General features: G+C 36.1%; 1 protein-coding gene across 5 annotated transcripts in view; it reads right to left on the bottom strand.

Moving 5' to 3' along the window:
* Positions 1–16,930, bottom strand: part of LRRIQ1 (leucine rich repeats and IQ motif containing 1) — a 210,896-nt gene that overhangs the window by 141,072 nt on the left and 52,894 nt on the right. For all 5 annotated transcript variants that reach the window (XM_070454293.1, XM_070454295.1, XM_070454296.1 and 2 more), the window contains 2 exons: positions 15,242–15,315; positions 8,472–8,565 (listed from right to left, as the gene is read on the bottom strand). In XM_070454293.1, coding sequence (XP_070310394.1) covers positions 8,472–8,565; positions 15,242–15,315 — 168 coding nt within the window. The remainder of the gene's footprint in view (positions 1–8,471; positions 8,566–15,241; positions 15,316–16,930) is intronic.

Genomic DNA, 16,930 nt, shown 5'->3' with positions numbered 1-16,930 from the left:
TTTTCATTTAATTTGGCTATTTCTCCTTAATTTGTCAGTTTTCTGCTGAAAACAAGCTTTCCCAAACACTATCATTTTCATATAACTGTTGAAAATTTCTCTGTAACTCCTTAAAAATAAAGGCTAGCATTATCAAGTGTGTTTCTGTTAGGGATGGCTATAAAGTGATGCTGCTGCTAAGTCGCTTCAGTCGTGTCCGACTCTGTGTGACCCCATAGACAGCAGCCCACCAGGCTCCTCCGTCCATGGGATTCTCCAGGCAAAAACACTGGAGTGGGTTGCCATTTCCTCTCCATAAAAAGTGCTACCATGTGGTAACATATATATTTGCTCCTCATAGAGACTGCTCTACTCTGATACTCATGTTCTTCCCTATGTTTCCCGGGTTTCTTTGCAGTTAGTTTGGCCATAGGATTAGTTATAGGCCATACAATATGAGAGAAGTGATACCTGCCACTTTTGAGGGCAGAGTGGTTAAATGTCAGTTGTTTTTCTGGTGGTCATTTCCCCCACCACAATCTACTAACTATAAAAATGAAGTTATGTTCAAGTTTTGTGACACAGAGTCACAAAATGGAAGCAGGCTGAGTTTCTGAATCTGTTTAGAAGAGATAGGCCAACCTCACATCAGACATAATGCAAACAAACAAAAATTTCTATTGATGGACCACATGGATTTCTGAGTTCCTTGTTGTGTGGTATAACCTATATTACCCTAATGAATCTATCTTATGAGATAGGTACTATTATCATACCCATTTTACGGATGAAGGAAGAGACATAGCAAAATGAAGTAACTTGAGCAACGCAAACATCTAGGAAGTGGTAGAACTAGATATGCACATGAGCAGTTTACTCTCCAGGCTTGAAAAACACATGTTTGGTGTATGTTTTCACGATAAAAGAGATTTTTTATCCTAGACACAAAAGTTACTATTTGGCCATAATATAACACATGAAAAAGCAGAACACAATGTTTCAATTCTGGCTTCAGAACTCAAATAACACCCTTGACAATGACTTCCTAAGTGAGCAAATCACAAGGTATCTGAGCTTCAGGAAATACTCTGTAAAATGAGAACGATAATTACAGAACCCAATCAGTTGCTGTGAAGTGAAGGAACATGTACAGGTACTTAGCCCACTTTGACACGCTATAAGCCTAATTACTTGATTTCTTTCTTCTTTCCAGTGGTGTTTCTCACCATACCCACTTTACCCGAACACACTGGGCTTTTACAGACCTTAACTTCATCTTTCACATTCCCTCCTCTTTTGAATATTTCCTCTATCAGAAGTGCTTTTTGCTTTTAGTTTGATCCTTTAATTAAATTAAATATACTTATTTTTTTGATGCTGGCAAAGTGCTGCACTCAATGTGCCAGCAAATCTGGAAAACTCAGCACTCAGCAGTGGCCAGAGGATTGGAAAAGGTCAGTTTTCATTCCAATCCTAAAGAAAGGCAATGCCAAAGAATGTTCAAACTACTGCACAATGACACTCATCTCACAGGCAAGCAAAGTAATGCTCAAAATTCTCCAATCCAGGCTTCAACAGTACATGAACTGTGAATTTCCAGATGTTCAAGCTGGATTTTAAAAAAGCAGAGGAGCCAGAGATCAAATTGCCAACATCTGCTGGATCATCAAAAAACAAGAGAGTTCCAGAAAAACATATACTTTTGCTTTGTTGACTACACCAAGCCTTTGACTGTGTGGATCACAACAAACTGGAAAATTCTGAAAGAGATGGGAATACCAGACCACCTGACCTGTCTCCTGAGAAACCTGTATGCAGGTCAAGAAGCAACAGTTAGAACTGGACGTGGAACAGCAGACTGGTTCCAAATTGGGAAAGGAATATGTCAAGGCTGTATATTGTCACCCTGCTTATTTCACTTATATGCAAAGTACATCATGCAAAATGCTGGGCTGGATGAAGCACAAGCTGGAACCAAGATTGCCGGGAGAAAATCAGTAACCTCAGATATGCAGATGACACCACCCTTATGGCAGAAAGTGAGGAGGAACTAAAGAGCCTCTTGATGAAAGTGAAAGAGGAGAGTGAAAAAGTTGGCTTAAAACTCAACATTCAGAAAACTAAGATCATGGCATTCGGTCCCATCACTTCATAGCAAATAGATCGGGAAACAATGCAAATAGTGAGAGACTATTTTTGGGGGGTTCCAAAATCACTGCAGATGGTGACTGCAGCCATGAAGTTAAAAGACACTTGCTCCTTGGAAGAAAAGCTATGACCAACCTAGATAGCATATTAAAAAGCAGAGACATTACTTTACCATCAAAGGTCCATCTAGTCAAAGCTATGGTTTTTTCAGTAGTCATGTATGGTATGGATGTGAGAAGTGGACTATAAAGAAAGCTGAGTGCCGAAAGAATTGATGCTTTAGAACTGTGGTGTTGGGAAAGACCCTTGAGAGTTCTTTGGACAGCAAGGAGATTCAACCACCCAACCCTAAAGTAAATCAGTGCTGAATATTCATTGGAAGGACTGATGCTTCTTGAAGCTGAAACCCCCAATACTTGGCCACCTGGTGTGGAGAATCGACTCACTGGAAAAGTCCCTGATGCTGGGAAAGATTGAGGGCAGGATGAGAAGGGGATGACGGAGGATGAGACGGTTGGATGGTATCACCAAAGCGATGGACATGAGTTCATGCAGGGTCTGGGAGTTGGTGGTGGACAGGGAAGCCTGGCGTGTTTCAGTCCATGGGGTCGCAAACAGTCGGACACAACTGAGCGACTGAACTGAACTGACTGTGAGGCATGCTGGATCTTAGTTCCCCAACCGGAGACTGAATCCATTCACCCTGCAGTGGAATCTTGGAGTCTTAATCACAGTACTACCAGGCAACTCTCTGATTTTCAATATTACCAAACTGTTGGAAGATTAACTCAAAGTTTGCCTCATAGGTGCAGGCAGTTTCCCCTGGTCACACTAAATTAAGATATTTCCAAATTTATAAGGCATATCTGCTGTCTACAATAATCATATGACACTTGTATTTTATTGCTTTTATTATTATTTTATTAGGTACTAAAATTTGAGTTAAGAGTAGATTTTGGAGCTAGACTGCATAGATTTGAATCCTGAGTCTTCGACTTGCTAGCTGTGTGAAATTGGGTAGGTGACTTAGCCCTTTCTGCTGATATAAAGTGGGGATATTAGGTAGCTATTTCATTATCATAGTGTGAGGATTAATCGAAAACAGCATTGGGCACAAAGTAAACGCTATATCAGTATTTGTCATCATTAGCATTCATGGTTATCATTTTTTGCATACATTTTCTATCTCTAACAAGATTATAGAAATGAATTGAAATCATGGGTTACATTGAATTGCCCTTTAATGCCCAACATGTTAGGACACTGACTACATGTAGTAGGCATACACTAAATACTTGGTGATTAAATAAGCACCCACATACAGTCTGGTTGGCCTAGTAATAGTAAATAACCGATTTTTGTGCGCTTACCACATTCCAGGGATTATTGTCAACAGAATATGTGTATTATCCCATTCAAATCTAGTGGTTATGCCATAAGAATAGGTACAATTATTACCCTTATTTTACCAGTGAAGATTCACAGACATAGAAAAGCTAAGTTACTTTTCCAGGATCACAAAGCATGGGGCAGGAAGATGTCCTTGTTTAAAAACACAATGATTTCCAAACTTCAGTGCACCTTGAATCACCCAAAAGGCTTGACAAAGATTACTGGGAATCATGTGCTACTCTCTGGTTTGGTGGATCTGGGTAGAGTGTAAGATTTTGCACATCTAATAGGCTCCCAGGTGATGATGAAGGGGCACACAGCTTTAAGAACCACTGCACTGGGTTACACTCTTTCCTCCATGCTACACAACTTAAATTGTACTTGGAAACAGATGTTTCTAAGCCAGAGGTTGACAGGTTCTATTCTAAAACATGTGGAACATACCAGGTTTGCCTATCAAACAGTGTAACATTAGAAATTTATGTGGAAACTGAGCTTTAAAGCAAAAAGAAAGAAAAATAGATTTTCTAGCAAGAAGATAATAATTCTTCTGTGATAATCAAGTTATCAGTAAACAGCAAATCATACAGGTCTTTGACTTGGTGTAAAAAGCTGCTATTTTCTTAACTAAAGGTCAATGAACAAATTTAAGAACCCAATACATCTAGAAAGAGAATGTCATAGGTTTGCAGGGATCTCAGACAAGGGAGAGAACAGTGACTACTCCCTAGATTCTTATCTTGTTCTACAAGTGCCTTAAGTCAGGTACAGGGATTTTAAACATAATCAGATCCTTGGTTTTTTGGTAAGATATCTTATATTCCTCTGAAATACTCAGAAAAACAAGGGCCTTTTTGGCTGTGGCCATACATCACAAGGGAACCAAATCATGGCAAAAAGTCAACTGCTTCCACCCTGGGATTGGATGTACACAACCTTTTTTTCAGTTATTCATTTCTCCCTGTCTGTATTTTGTTCATAAATGTATTTCACTATCTGATCAAACTGATAAGACTTGCTAACTTGATTCAAAATTAGGATTTTTGAAATAGATTTTCCTATCTGAATATTAGTAAATGTTTTCCTTTCCCTACACTTAGCAAATTGCCAAATCCATCTTCCTAAATTAGGCTACAAGCCCAGTCCACTTTGGCTTGTTTTGCCTTGATAAATCCATGTCCTGATATGATACAAATGTCAAATTTATAATAATTCATGTTAAATCATTTAACAAATGCATGCTGCTGGACATAAAAAGAGACAGGAGTTCAGGCTATAAACATCATCAGTCCTAGAAAATTCCAAATTGCATATGCAAAGCTTTTCAGTAGACTAGGATATAATTCACCTAGAACTGGTAAATGAGCAAGGATATGTGAGAGAAAAACCACATAGAGCCAAGAGAAATAACAAGTAGGAAGCAAATGGCAAATATTACAGGAACCCACAGGAGGATAAGAATAATTCTCATCAGCCAAAGTCAAAAGGATACATAGAAGAGACATTAGGCAGAATACTAAGAAAGTTGGAGTCACAGTAGTTGGGCTAAATTAGTACTAGTCTAAATAAAGATTTCTTTGATATTTCTCTAACAGAACTTAAAAGAAAGTTTTGAAATCATCTCACTAATTCCAAGTAACATATTAAACAGACGGTTCATGTCATAAGCAAAATATCAACATATATTATGTAAAGGAAAAGATGAAAATTAAGGAATCAACAAGTAGAAAAATTTAAATGTCCAGAATATAACCAAAATTGTCTGGGCATGCAAGAAGTAGGAAAATCAGAATCAGAAAAAAAAATTAATAAAAATAGACCTCAAAATGAGGGAGATGATGAAATTAACATATAAGGATGTTAAGACAGCTATTATAAATATAATCCATATGTTCAAGATGATTCAGAAATATATGAACATGATTAAGAGAGAAACTGTAAATGTTAAAAAAATAAAGAAAACTTGTAGAAATGAAAATCATAACATCTAATATGAACTGAAAAATAGTTTAGGTGGGATTAACTGCAGAGCAGTTACACAAGAAGAAAATATCAGAGGATTTGAAGCCACAAATAACTAGTAATATTTATATATGCAATAACTAGTAAGACTGAAATAGAGGCAGAAAACAAAAACAATAAATATAAGAACAAAGCAATAGTGACTTCAAGGATATATCAAGTGGTCTAGTATTAGTGAAGTTGGAGTTCTCATAGGAGAAGATAGAGGAAGCAGAAAAAAATACTTAAAAATGGCCAAAATTTTTCACAATTTTATGGAGACTATAAATCCACTATATCCAAGAGGTTCAATAAATTCTAAGCAGAGTTGAAGCAACACAGATGGACTAAGCTGGGAAGACCCAGAGGGATCGGGTGGAGAGGGAGGTGGGAGGGGGGATCGGGATGGGGAATACATGTAACTCCATGGCTGATTCATGTCAATGTATGACAAAAACCACTACAATATTGTAAAGTAATTAGCCTCCAACTAATAAAAATAAATGAAAAAAAAATTACCATGTTAAGTGAGGTGTGTCAGACAAAGACAAATATCTTATTATATCACTTATATGTAGAATCAAAAGAGTGATACAAATGCACATATTTACAATACAGAAATAGACTCACGGACTTAGAAGACAAGCTTATGGTTACCAAAGAATAAAGGCAGGGAAGAGGGATACCCTGGTGGCTCAGTGGTAAAGAATCTGCCCGCCAATGCAGGAGACGAAAGAGACACAGGTTTGAGCCCTGGGTCGGGAAGATCCCCTGGAGAAGGAAATGGCAACCCACTCCAGTATTCTTGCCTGGGAAATCCCATTGACAGAGGAGCCTGGCAGGCTATAGTTCATGAGGTTGCAAAAAAGTCAGACATGACTTAGTGACTGAATAACAACAAAATTAACAGATATATATTCTACTATATATAAAATAAACAATAAGGACCTACTATATAACATAGGGAACTATATTCAATATCTTATAATAACCTATAATAGAAAAATTCTGAACAGAATACACACACACAAATAACTGAATCATGTTGCTATTCTGAATCTGAAACTAACACAACATGGTAAACAAATCTACAGCAATTAGAAAAATGCTAAGCAAATAAATAAGGAAAAAATTCTAAGGAGAGTAAATCTGTCTAAAACCACATCAAAACATGTTATAATCAAATTGCTAAAAACCACTGATAAAATCTTAAAAGTACCCAGAGAAAGAGGAGTGAAGACAAGAATGTCCACAGACTTCTTAGAAACAGTGACAGCCATAAGACAGTGGAAAGACACTTTTTTTTAAAATAAAAAGATAACAATATTTTATCTTGGGCCCTTACTCAGTATTTCACAGATTCTCAACAAGTTTTAGGTAGGTTAATATTAGTATTTATTTTACAAACTAACACTCAGGCAGAGATTTACATCACTTGTTGCAAACCGTAACAGGAGTCCTATCATAACCAAGAATAACATGGTTTTCCAGATTAATCTAATGTGTGTGAATTTAACAGTGATGGCTTGCAAATAGTCATTAAAACCCCACTAGATATTACAGAAATTCTACTTTGGGTATTTTGAAGTTCTTAAATCAATCCTACAATGATTATACATGCTTTTGAATAACCTACTTACTCTCATTACAAACCTATTTATATACAACTAATCCTTGTAATTGGAGAAGGAAATGTCACCCACTCCAGTACTCTTGCCTGGAAAATGCTATGGACAGAGGAGCCTGGCAGGCTACAGCCATGGGGTCGCAAGAGTAGGATATGACTTAGCGACTAAATCACCACCAATCCTTATAGTAACTAATTAGCACATGATTGATTTTGTTGTTTTCTGCTTTTGGGGTGGGTGGAGCAGGAAGATAATCAGCAAGCTTTCCTCAGAGTTTGCTAGGTAGCCAGTAGGTGCAGGTACTATGCTCAATGCACCATTTCTGGTGATTTGGAATCAAAGGAAAGCAGGCATCTAAGGAAGCCAAGATCCAGAAAAGATGCCTGGATCCTAAAGAGGTGGAGGCCCTGTACAAGTCAAAAAGAAGAAAAAAGCACTATCATCTCAGGCTACTGATCCTCAGCATCATGCAACAGCATCACAACTTATGGGACGAGCTCTTAAAAGACCAGTAAATTAGAGAGAGACATTTTTAGAGTATTGGAAGAGGGTTAAAAAATACTTGAAGAGGGGACTAACCACCAAGGGAATAAGGTAGTTTTTCACAGTGATAAAAATGATTGTGATGATTTCTATACAATATTCATATTCATAAACAAAACTGGTAAATTTTATTATATGTAAATTATTTCCAAAATCCTGATTACCAAAAAGATGTTGGCTAATTTAGGGAAAATGATGGTAGCGTAATTTGAGAATTTCAGATTACAGAACTTTTTTAAAAAAGAAAATTCATTAAAAAAAATCACAAAGTATTTTTTTTTCATTTACATCTAGGTACTTAACTGCAGTATTCCAAATAGAGGCCTGAATTCACACTTGCTTATAATACATACTTGAACAGACACCAACTTTCTCTTTTCAGAAGATAAAAGAAAATCAAATTACTACCAGAAAGGAAATAATTTTAAATGGCAAGCTATGGGATGTAGATGACTCAAAAAGTAATTCCCCAAAAATGTCTTTTCTATAAACACAAACCTAAGTAAACATCAAACTAAAATTGTCATATAGTCAGTGGTATAGATTAAAATTATCATTGTAAATTTGCATTAGTTCTTACATGTACAAAAAATTATTTTAGGCAGAAGGTATTTTTTAAACAACTTTTATAAAATTGTTCTATTTAGAATAACTTTTAAATTATTCTTTATTCACTTTCCCCAGGAAATTATTAATAATATACACAGAACAATTTTCATCAAATTGCGTTCTCTGCAATTATAATAAAGTACATACATAGGTGCAATGATATTTATTTACCTCCAGTTTACTTCTTGAAGAAGTGGATTTCCAGTAAGAGACAATTCATGGAGAGAAAAGCATGCATCAAACCACTTTATGGCACTTGTAAGATCTATAGAAAATAAACAATAAAAATTATTATGAGGCATTACAGATAAAGAAAAATAGTTATACATCAATGACCATTTTGTTTGACTGTTAAAGAAAAGCACAAAAATTATTTATTCTGCAGAATATGTTTTTAAAAGACCATATTACGAACAGACTCTGCTATCATAATACATATTTCTACCATTTAGCAGCTATGTGAATTTATGCAAATCATACAATTGCCTGATAATTCAGGTTTATATCTATCTCATAGGGTGAGAATTAAATGAGTATGTAAATGGCTTAGAGCAAGCATTGCCAGATCGTTAACACAACATATAAAAAAGTAAAGTCAAAAGTAATGGGATAGTGGTAAAATTGAACATTTGCCTAAACAGAATTACATTTATACTTTCAAAAGTAAAAACAGTAGGTCAATCCAGCAATCCAGGGTACATTAAGAGCAATTTATACTGGAATTGCTCTCCCACAGAAAACAATCATAAAACTGGACAATAAACAGGAAGCACCTGTTTTTAAGCTCGACTTGGGAGAAAAAGCAAACACACATGGTGAGCTGACTATCACAATTTTGGGGTTTTTTTTTGCCTAAAAGTATGTAACCACTTTAGAGCAAGAAAGTGGAAATCAAGCAAAGAGACTGTTTTGCTGAGTGATGAGGCAAAGTTTAGACATGAGGCTGGAATTTATGGTGAAAAGTACTGAGAAGAAGCTGAGTGTGTATATGTTGGTGGGAAGAGAACTGGGGAAAAAGTATATGTAAGGGTTTACCACAGCTGCTTGGACAAGTGCTAGACAGGGCAACATTCTGAAAAACCTAGCAAAGATAACCTGCTATTAGGCTAAGAGCTGAGTGATGACACAATAGTTCATGCAGCAGTGAAAGACACTGGAATTTCAGCCCAGTCAGATAAGACTTAACCAAATATAGCATCTCAGACTCAGCTAAAATCCAGAAAGACCATGTATTAGGAGTGAAGACAATGCCCAGGGGTAGAGGAATGTATTGAGAGTCGAAAATTAAAATGATTTTCTCTCCCTAGGAGAGAATGAAATTAAGGTTGACAGAAACATAATTATCCATTAATACCTTAACTGCCTGCTAGAATCACATTTACTACACGTTAAAAGAAAGATAACAATAGCCGGACTCAGTAAACTGTAGTATGAACAATGTTCAGCATACAGTTCCAAAGTATTGGACAATAAAAAGAAACAGGAAAATATGAACTATCATTAAGAGAAAATCAGTCAAAAGGTAGATCAAGGTAGACCAAATGGAAGTCAATTTTTTGACAAACACACCAAAGTCAATCAATGATGAAAACAGTTTGTTCAACAAATGTTTCTGGAAAAACTAGCTGTTGTTTAGTTGTTCAACAACTCATCTTTGACTCCACACCATTTGTAAAAATTAATTTGAAGTAGGTCATATATCTAAAAGTAAAAACTTAAAGTACAAGACCTTTATAAAAAAGATAAAAAGCATAGAAAATCATCTCATTCTGGATGTAGAAAAATATTACAAAGGACACAGAGAGAAAAAATTATTAAAAGTAAAATAGTAAACCAAAATTTAAACTTCTGCCTATCGTGAGGAACACTGGGCTGGAAGAAGCACAAGCTGGAAACAAGATTGCCGGGAGAAATATCAATAACCTCAGATAAGCAGATGACACCACCCTTATGGCAGAAAGTGAGGAGGAACTAAAAAGCCTCTTGATGAAAGTGAAAGAGGAGAGTGAAAAAGTTGGCTTAAAGCTCAACATTTAGAAAACTAAGATCACGGCATCTGGTCCCATCACCTCATGGGAAATAGATGGGGAGACAGTGGAAACAGTGTCAGGCTTTATTTTTTTGGGCTCCAAAATCACTGCAGATGGGTACTGCAGCCATGAAATTAAAAGACACTTACTCCTTGGAAGCAAAGTTATGACCAACCTAGACGGCATATTAAAAAGCAGAGACATTACTTTGCCAACTAAGGTCCGTCTGGTCAAGGCTAAGGTTTTTCCAGTGGTCATGCATGGATGTGAGAGTTGGACTGTGAAGAAAGCTGAGCACCGAAAAATTGATGCTTTTGAACTGTGGTGTTGGAGGAGACTCTTGAGAGTCCCTTGGACAGCAAGGAGATCCAAGCAGTCCATCCTGAAGGAGATCAGTCCTGGGTGTTCATTGGAAGGACTGATGCTGAAGTTGAAACTCCAGTACTTTGGCCACCTCATGCGAAGAGTTGACTTGTTGGAAAAGACCCTGATTCTGGGAGGGATTGGGGGCAGGAGGAGAAGGGGACAACAGAGGATGAGATGGTTGGAAGGCATCACTGACAGGATGGACATGAGTCTGAGCAAAGCTTGGGAGTTGGTGACGGACAGGGAGGCCTGGCGTGCTGCGATTCGTGGGGTCGCAAAGAGTTGGACATGACTGAGCGACTGAACTGAACTGAACTAAAAGATACACTTAACAAAATTAACAGGTAAAAGAGAGACTGGGAGACAACACCCCCAAAACATATATCTGACAAAGAGTTTCATCCAGAGTACATAAAGAATTTATTCAAATCAATAAAAGCAAATAGCCAAATTTTTAAAATGGTAATGAAAAGACACAAAACAATATACAGAAACCATCAATAAAGGTATGTAAAGATGTTCAATATCATTATCCATCAGAGAAGTGCAAAGTAAAAGCATAATGAGATAACACAATGATATACCAAAACCCTATAGAATGGAGTGATTGGAACTCTAATGTGGGGAAGTAAAATGTCACAACTATTTGGGAAAACAGTTTCATTAGTTTCTTATAAAGTTAAGCATGCACTAACAGGGGCTTCCCTGGTGGTTCAGATGGTAAAGAAACTGCCAGCAATTTAGCAGACCTAGGTTCAATCCCTGGGTTGGGAAGATCCCCTGTAGAAGGGAATGGCAACCCACTCCAGGACTCTTTCCTGGAAAATTCCATGGATGGAGGAGCCTGGTGAGCTAGAGTCCACGGGGTTGAAAAGAGTCGGACACAACTGAGTGATTTCACTTCACTTCTAGAATTCTTGCCTGGATAAATCCATGGACAGAGGAACCTGGAGGGCTACAGTGCATGGGGCCACAAAGAGTTGGACAAGACTGAGTGACTAACATTCTTCACTTTGACTGTCATGCATATACTTTATTATCCAGTAATTTCATCCTTAAACATTTATCCAAGAAAACTGAAAACTTATGTTACAAAAGTATTTGTACAAGAATTTCCATAGGAACTTTATAATCAGAGTACCCCAGATGGTCAATACTGAAATCAGATTGATTATATTCTTTGCAGATAAAGATGGAGAAGCTCTATATCAGCAAAAACAAGACCAGGAACTGACATGGCTCAGATCATGAACTCCTTATTGCAAACTTAGGACTTAAATTGACGAAAGTAGGGAAAACTACTAGACCATTGAGGTATGACCTAAATCAAATCCCTTACTACTATACAGTAGATTCAAGGGATTAGATCTGATAGACAGAGTGCCTGAAGAACTTTGGATGGAAGTTCGTGATACTGCACAGGAATCAGTGATCAAAACCATCCCCCCAAAAAATAAAAGCAAAAAGGCAAATGGTATACTGAGGAGGCCTTACAAATAGCTGAGGAAAAAAAAGAGAAGCTAAAGACAAAGGAGTAAAGGAAAGATATATCCATCTGAACACAGAGCTCCAAAGAATAGCAAGGACAGATAAGAAAGCCTTCCTTAGTGATCAATGGAAAGAAACAGAGGAAAGCAATAGAATGGAAAAGACTAGAGATCTCTTCAAGAAAATTAGAGATACCAAGGGAACATTTCATGCAAAGATGGGCACAATAAATGAAAGAAATGGCATGGACCTAACAGAAGCAGAAGAGATTAAGAAGAGGTGGCAAGAATACACTGAAAAGCTATATAAAAAAAAAAAGTCTTAATGACTGAGATAACCAGATGACGTGTGATCATTCACCTAAAGCCAGACATCCTGGAGTGTGAAGTCAAGTGGACCTTAGGAAGCATCACCATGAACAAAGCTAGTGGAGATGATGGAATTCCAGCTGAGCTATTTCAAATCCTAAAAGATGATGATGTGAAAGTGCTGCACTCAATATGCCAGCAAATTTGGAAAACTCAACAGTGGCCACAAGCCTGGAAAAGGTCAGTTTTCATTCATCCCAAAGAAAGGCAATGCCAAAGAATGTGCTCAAACTACTTCACAGTTGCACTCATCTCACACACTCAAAATTCTCCAACTTAGGCTTCAATAGTACGTGAACCAAGAACTTCCAGATGTTTAAGCTGGATTTAGAAAAGGCAGAGGAACCAGAGATCAAATTGCCAACATCCATTGAATCATCGAAAAGCAAGAGTTCCAGAAAACATCTACTTCTGCTTTACTGACTATGCCAAAGCCTTTGACTGTGTGGATCACAGCAAACTATGGAAAATTCTGAAAGAGATGGGAATATCAGACCACCTTACCTGCCTCCTGAGCAACCTGTATGCAGGTCAAGAAGCAACATTTAGAACTGGATGCAGAACAAGGAACTGGTTCCAAATTGGGAAAGGAGTACATCAAGGCTGTGTATTTTCACCCTGCTTATTTAACTTATATGCAGAGTACATTACGTGAAATACAGGGCTGGATGAAGCACAAGCTGGAATCAAGTTTACTGGAAGAAATACCAATAACTTCAGATATGCAGATGACACCACCTGCAGAAAGCAAAGAGGAACTAAAGAACCTCTTGATGAAAGTGAAAGAGGAGAGTGAAAAGGCTGGCTTAAAACTCAACATTCAAAAAAAAGAAAATCATGGCATCTGGTCCCATCACTTCATGGCAAACAGATGGGAAAACAGTGACAGACTTTATTTTCTTGGGTTCTAAAATCACTGCAGATGGTGACTGGAGCCATGAAATGAAAAGACACTAGTTCCTTGGGAGAAAAACTATGACCAACCTAGACAGCATATTAAAAAGCAGAGACATTAATTTGCCATCAAAGGTCCATCTAGTCAATGCTATGATTTTTCCAGTAGTCATGTATGGATGTGAGAGTTGGACTATAAAGAAAGCTGAGCACCGAAGAATTGATGCTTTTGAACTGTGGTGTTGGAGAGGACTCTTGAGAGTCCCTTGGACTGCAAGGAGATCCAACCAGTCAGTTCTAACAGAAATCAGTCCTGAATATTCATTGGAAGGACTGACACTGAATTTGAAGTTCCAGTACTTTGGCCACCAGATGAGAAGACCTGACTCTTGAGAAAAGCCCTGATGCTGGGAAAGAGTGAAGGCAGGAGAAGGGGACGACAGAGGATGAGATGGTTGGAAGGCATCACTGACTGGGTGGACAGGAGTCTGAGCAAACATTGGGAGTTGGTGATGGACAGGGAAGTCTGGAGTGCTGCAGTCCATGGGGTTGCAGAGTCTAACACCACAAAACAACTGAACTGAACTGACCCCAAACAGCAAACAAAATATCCATCAACAGGAAAATGGACAAACTGTGATGTATTCATGCAATGGACCACATATCAGAAAAAAAAACAAACAAAAACACATTGCTGATACAAACAACTGAACAACTGATGTGGTGGAATATCACAAGAATGCAGGCAAAAATCTAGAGTCAACAAAGAACATACTGTTTGATTCCATTAATATAAAGATGTAGGAAAGTCAGATTTAACCTATGGTGACAAATTTAGAACTGTGATTATCTCTACAAGGGGACTGACTAAAATTGGGGATGGGGAAGTTTGAGGGTGAGGGATTGTTTAGCCAAATCAGCACATCATTCATTAAATTAAAAAACTTTTGATGGATGTCTCCTCTGTACTGGTTAGGTGTCAACAAGTTAGACAAATGTGTTTACTTATCTTCCTTAGACTAAATTTTTTCATAGGTATAGGATATATGAATTTTAAATAAGAATATAATTCTCACATTTCCAAGGTTTACCAGAAAGATATGGAAGGAATATGAGTTTAAAAGTAGAAAGAAAATGTTAATTAAATTATTTCACCACACATTCAAAGGAGTTTAGAATACATGGCACCCTAATAAGCCATTCTGGCATTTTCACTATTTTAAGTTAAGTGCACTTTAAAAAAAAGAGAAAATGCAAGAGCCCTCTAATCTTCCTTCTTTTTCTTAAAAGCGAGAGATTAAATTCCCATGTGAAAGGTATTTTCCTATAACAGAAGCAAAGAGACATTCTTGCATTAAGGATGGGAAGTTAACACTAAGAGATGTGTATGCAAACAAGCTTGTTAACCTAGCCTTTATTTTCTAGTCACTTTTCCATCCAATTAACTACCTTAGCGCCCAAGCCCCTCTGCCTCCTCTCATTTTCATGATTTATTACTCTTTGTCCAACTCACTATATAAGTCCAACCTTAACTGCTTCTTGGGGTCTTAATTTTCTTGTGAGAACTCTCACGTACATGTGAAAAAAAATTAAAACTTGTATTTTTTTCTTCTGTTTATCTGACTTACATCAGTTTAATTCTCAGGCCCAGTTTGAGAAAAGAGAAAATTCTCCTCCTCTACAGCATTTGGTATGGATATGTTATATACATCCCCCCAGAACATTTCCTTACCATATTTGGAACAGAAACTCAAAAGCCTATTATCTGAAAAACAACTATGTATTATAAACTTACCAGAAAGACAATTGTCGCTGACATCCAGTTTTTCCAAAGAAACAAAATGAAAAAGTGGTACAATTTTTGTCAAGCTGAAAACCAAAATGGAATTTAAATAAAATTTAAATTGGAGTGTTTTTAATATTATTGATGTAGTTATACAATAATATATTTATTTAACACAATAACATAATATTATAAATTATAACTCTGGAAGAAATACATAACAGTTGCATTTTCACAACAGAATACAATTTGTAACATTAACTAAAAGTACTTTTTAAAAATACAGTAGTTATAAGATTCTAAATATTTATTCTATAATAGGGGATTTATATTTATTTCTAAACAGAAATGATCATGGAATTGCTAATATCAATCATAAATATCAGAAAGCTTCATGTGTACTTGGTATTAAAATAAGAATAAATGGATTTTCTGTTGTTATTGTTTTGTTTTGTCTTTGTAGATGGCTAACTTTACAAAGAATTCATAACTTCTATGTATTTTTTTCTGGCTCAAACATATAACATACCATTAAGAGTCAAAAACATAAAATTATTTATTTTTACTTATTAACAATATAACTTTAATTAGAGTCAATAATGTTGTTTTTAATTTTAAAAAGTTTCATTTACTAGATTCAAAGTATTATAAGTCCTGTAAGTATAAAAGTTACACTGGGGTTATTTTTAAATTGGAAATATGCATTTAAGGAACACAATAATAGAAAATATTTTCTATTGATAAAATACTTAAATTTAGCAAACATATACTAATATTAAAATTGATACTCATTAATATAAGCATGTTCAAATTCTAATAATAGTAAACTTTTCTCTGGTTTTTAAAAGTTTCTATCATTTTTTAAGATACAACTGTCATTAATACCCCACATTCAAACAAGGAACATAAGTGATACTGAAAATATTCACAATATTAGTATGTGAATAGCTTTTTTTCACAAAAAGCTATGAAGGGAAAATTAATTTTAGTTTGATTTGCATTTCAAACTAAGACAAGATTACACTTTCTTTGTTACATAGCATCACTTTACCCTAGCTACTTGGCAATAAAAATTAAGCTAGTTCATCTAAATCTTTAAATAAGATGAAAATTTCTTTGTATAAAATATATTCTCATCACAAATAAAAAAGTCTTCTGAATTAATACGCACTATAAATGCTAAAGATTCATATATGTTCATAATAAGCTTTTACTAAAGGAGTACTTCTGGTACAAAACAGAAAAAAATTATGTATTAACTTCTACTTTTACTTTCTTGGTGTTGATACTGTCCCCCAAGTTGTCCTGGCAGAGATTTTTCATCTTTATTCCTACCAGCATCTTGCCACAGTAAAAACAACAACAGCAAAAAACCACAAAACACCAAGTACTATTATTCTAAGATCAGAAGTTTACAGGATAATATTGCGACTGGAAGCCTCATGTCATAAAGCCAACTCTTGGGCTGACGTTAACTCCTCTCTTGTATTATCCTGTTCTACATTAGAAGAGAGACAAAAGATGCTACTGATGCTAAAATAGACTGAATAAGGAGACTGAAAGATCTCTCTGATTATATTCAATCCTAAGTACAATAATACTATTTATACTACCTATGCAACACTAATTTCAGGGGAAAATATCCAAGGTAATAAAAGAAAAAGTGATCAAATATTGGTCATTACATTTGTATATACACTT

Source organism: Odocoileus virginianus, chromosome 24 (genome assembly GCF_023699985.2).
Source record: "Odocoileus virginianus isolate 20LAN1187 ecotype Illinois chromosome 24, Ovbor_1.2, whole genome shotgun sequence".
Taxonomy (NCBI): Eukaryota; Metazoa; Chordata; class Mammalia; order Artiodactyla; family Cervidae; genus Odocoileus; species Odocoileus virginianus.
The sequence above is the reverse complement of the archived record's forward strand: the minus strand, read 5'-3'. Positions and strand labels throughout refer to the sequence as shown.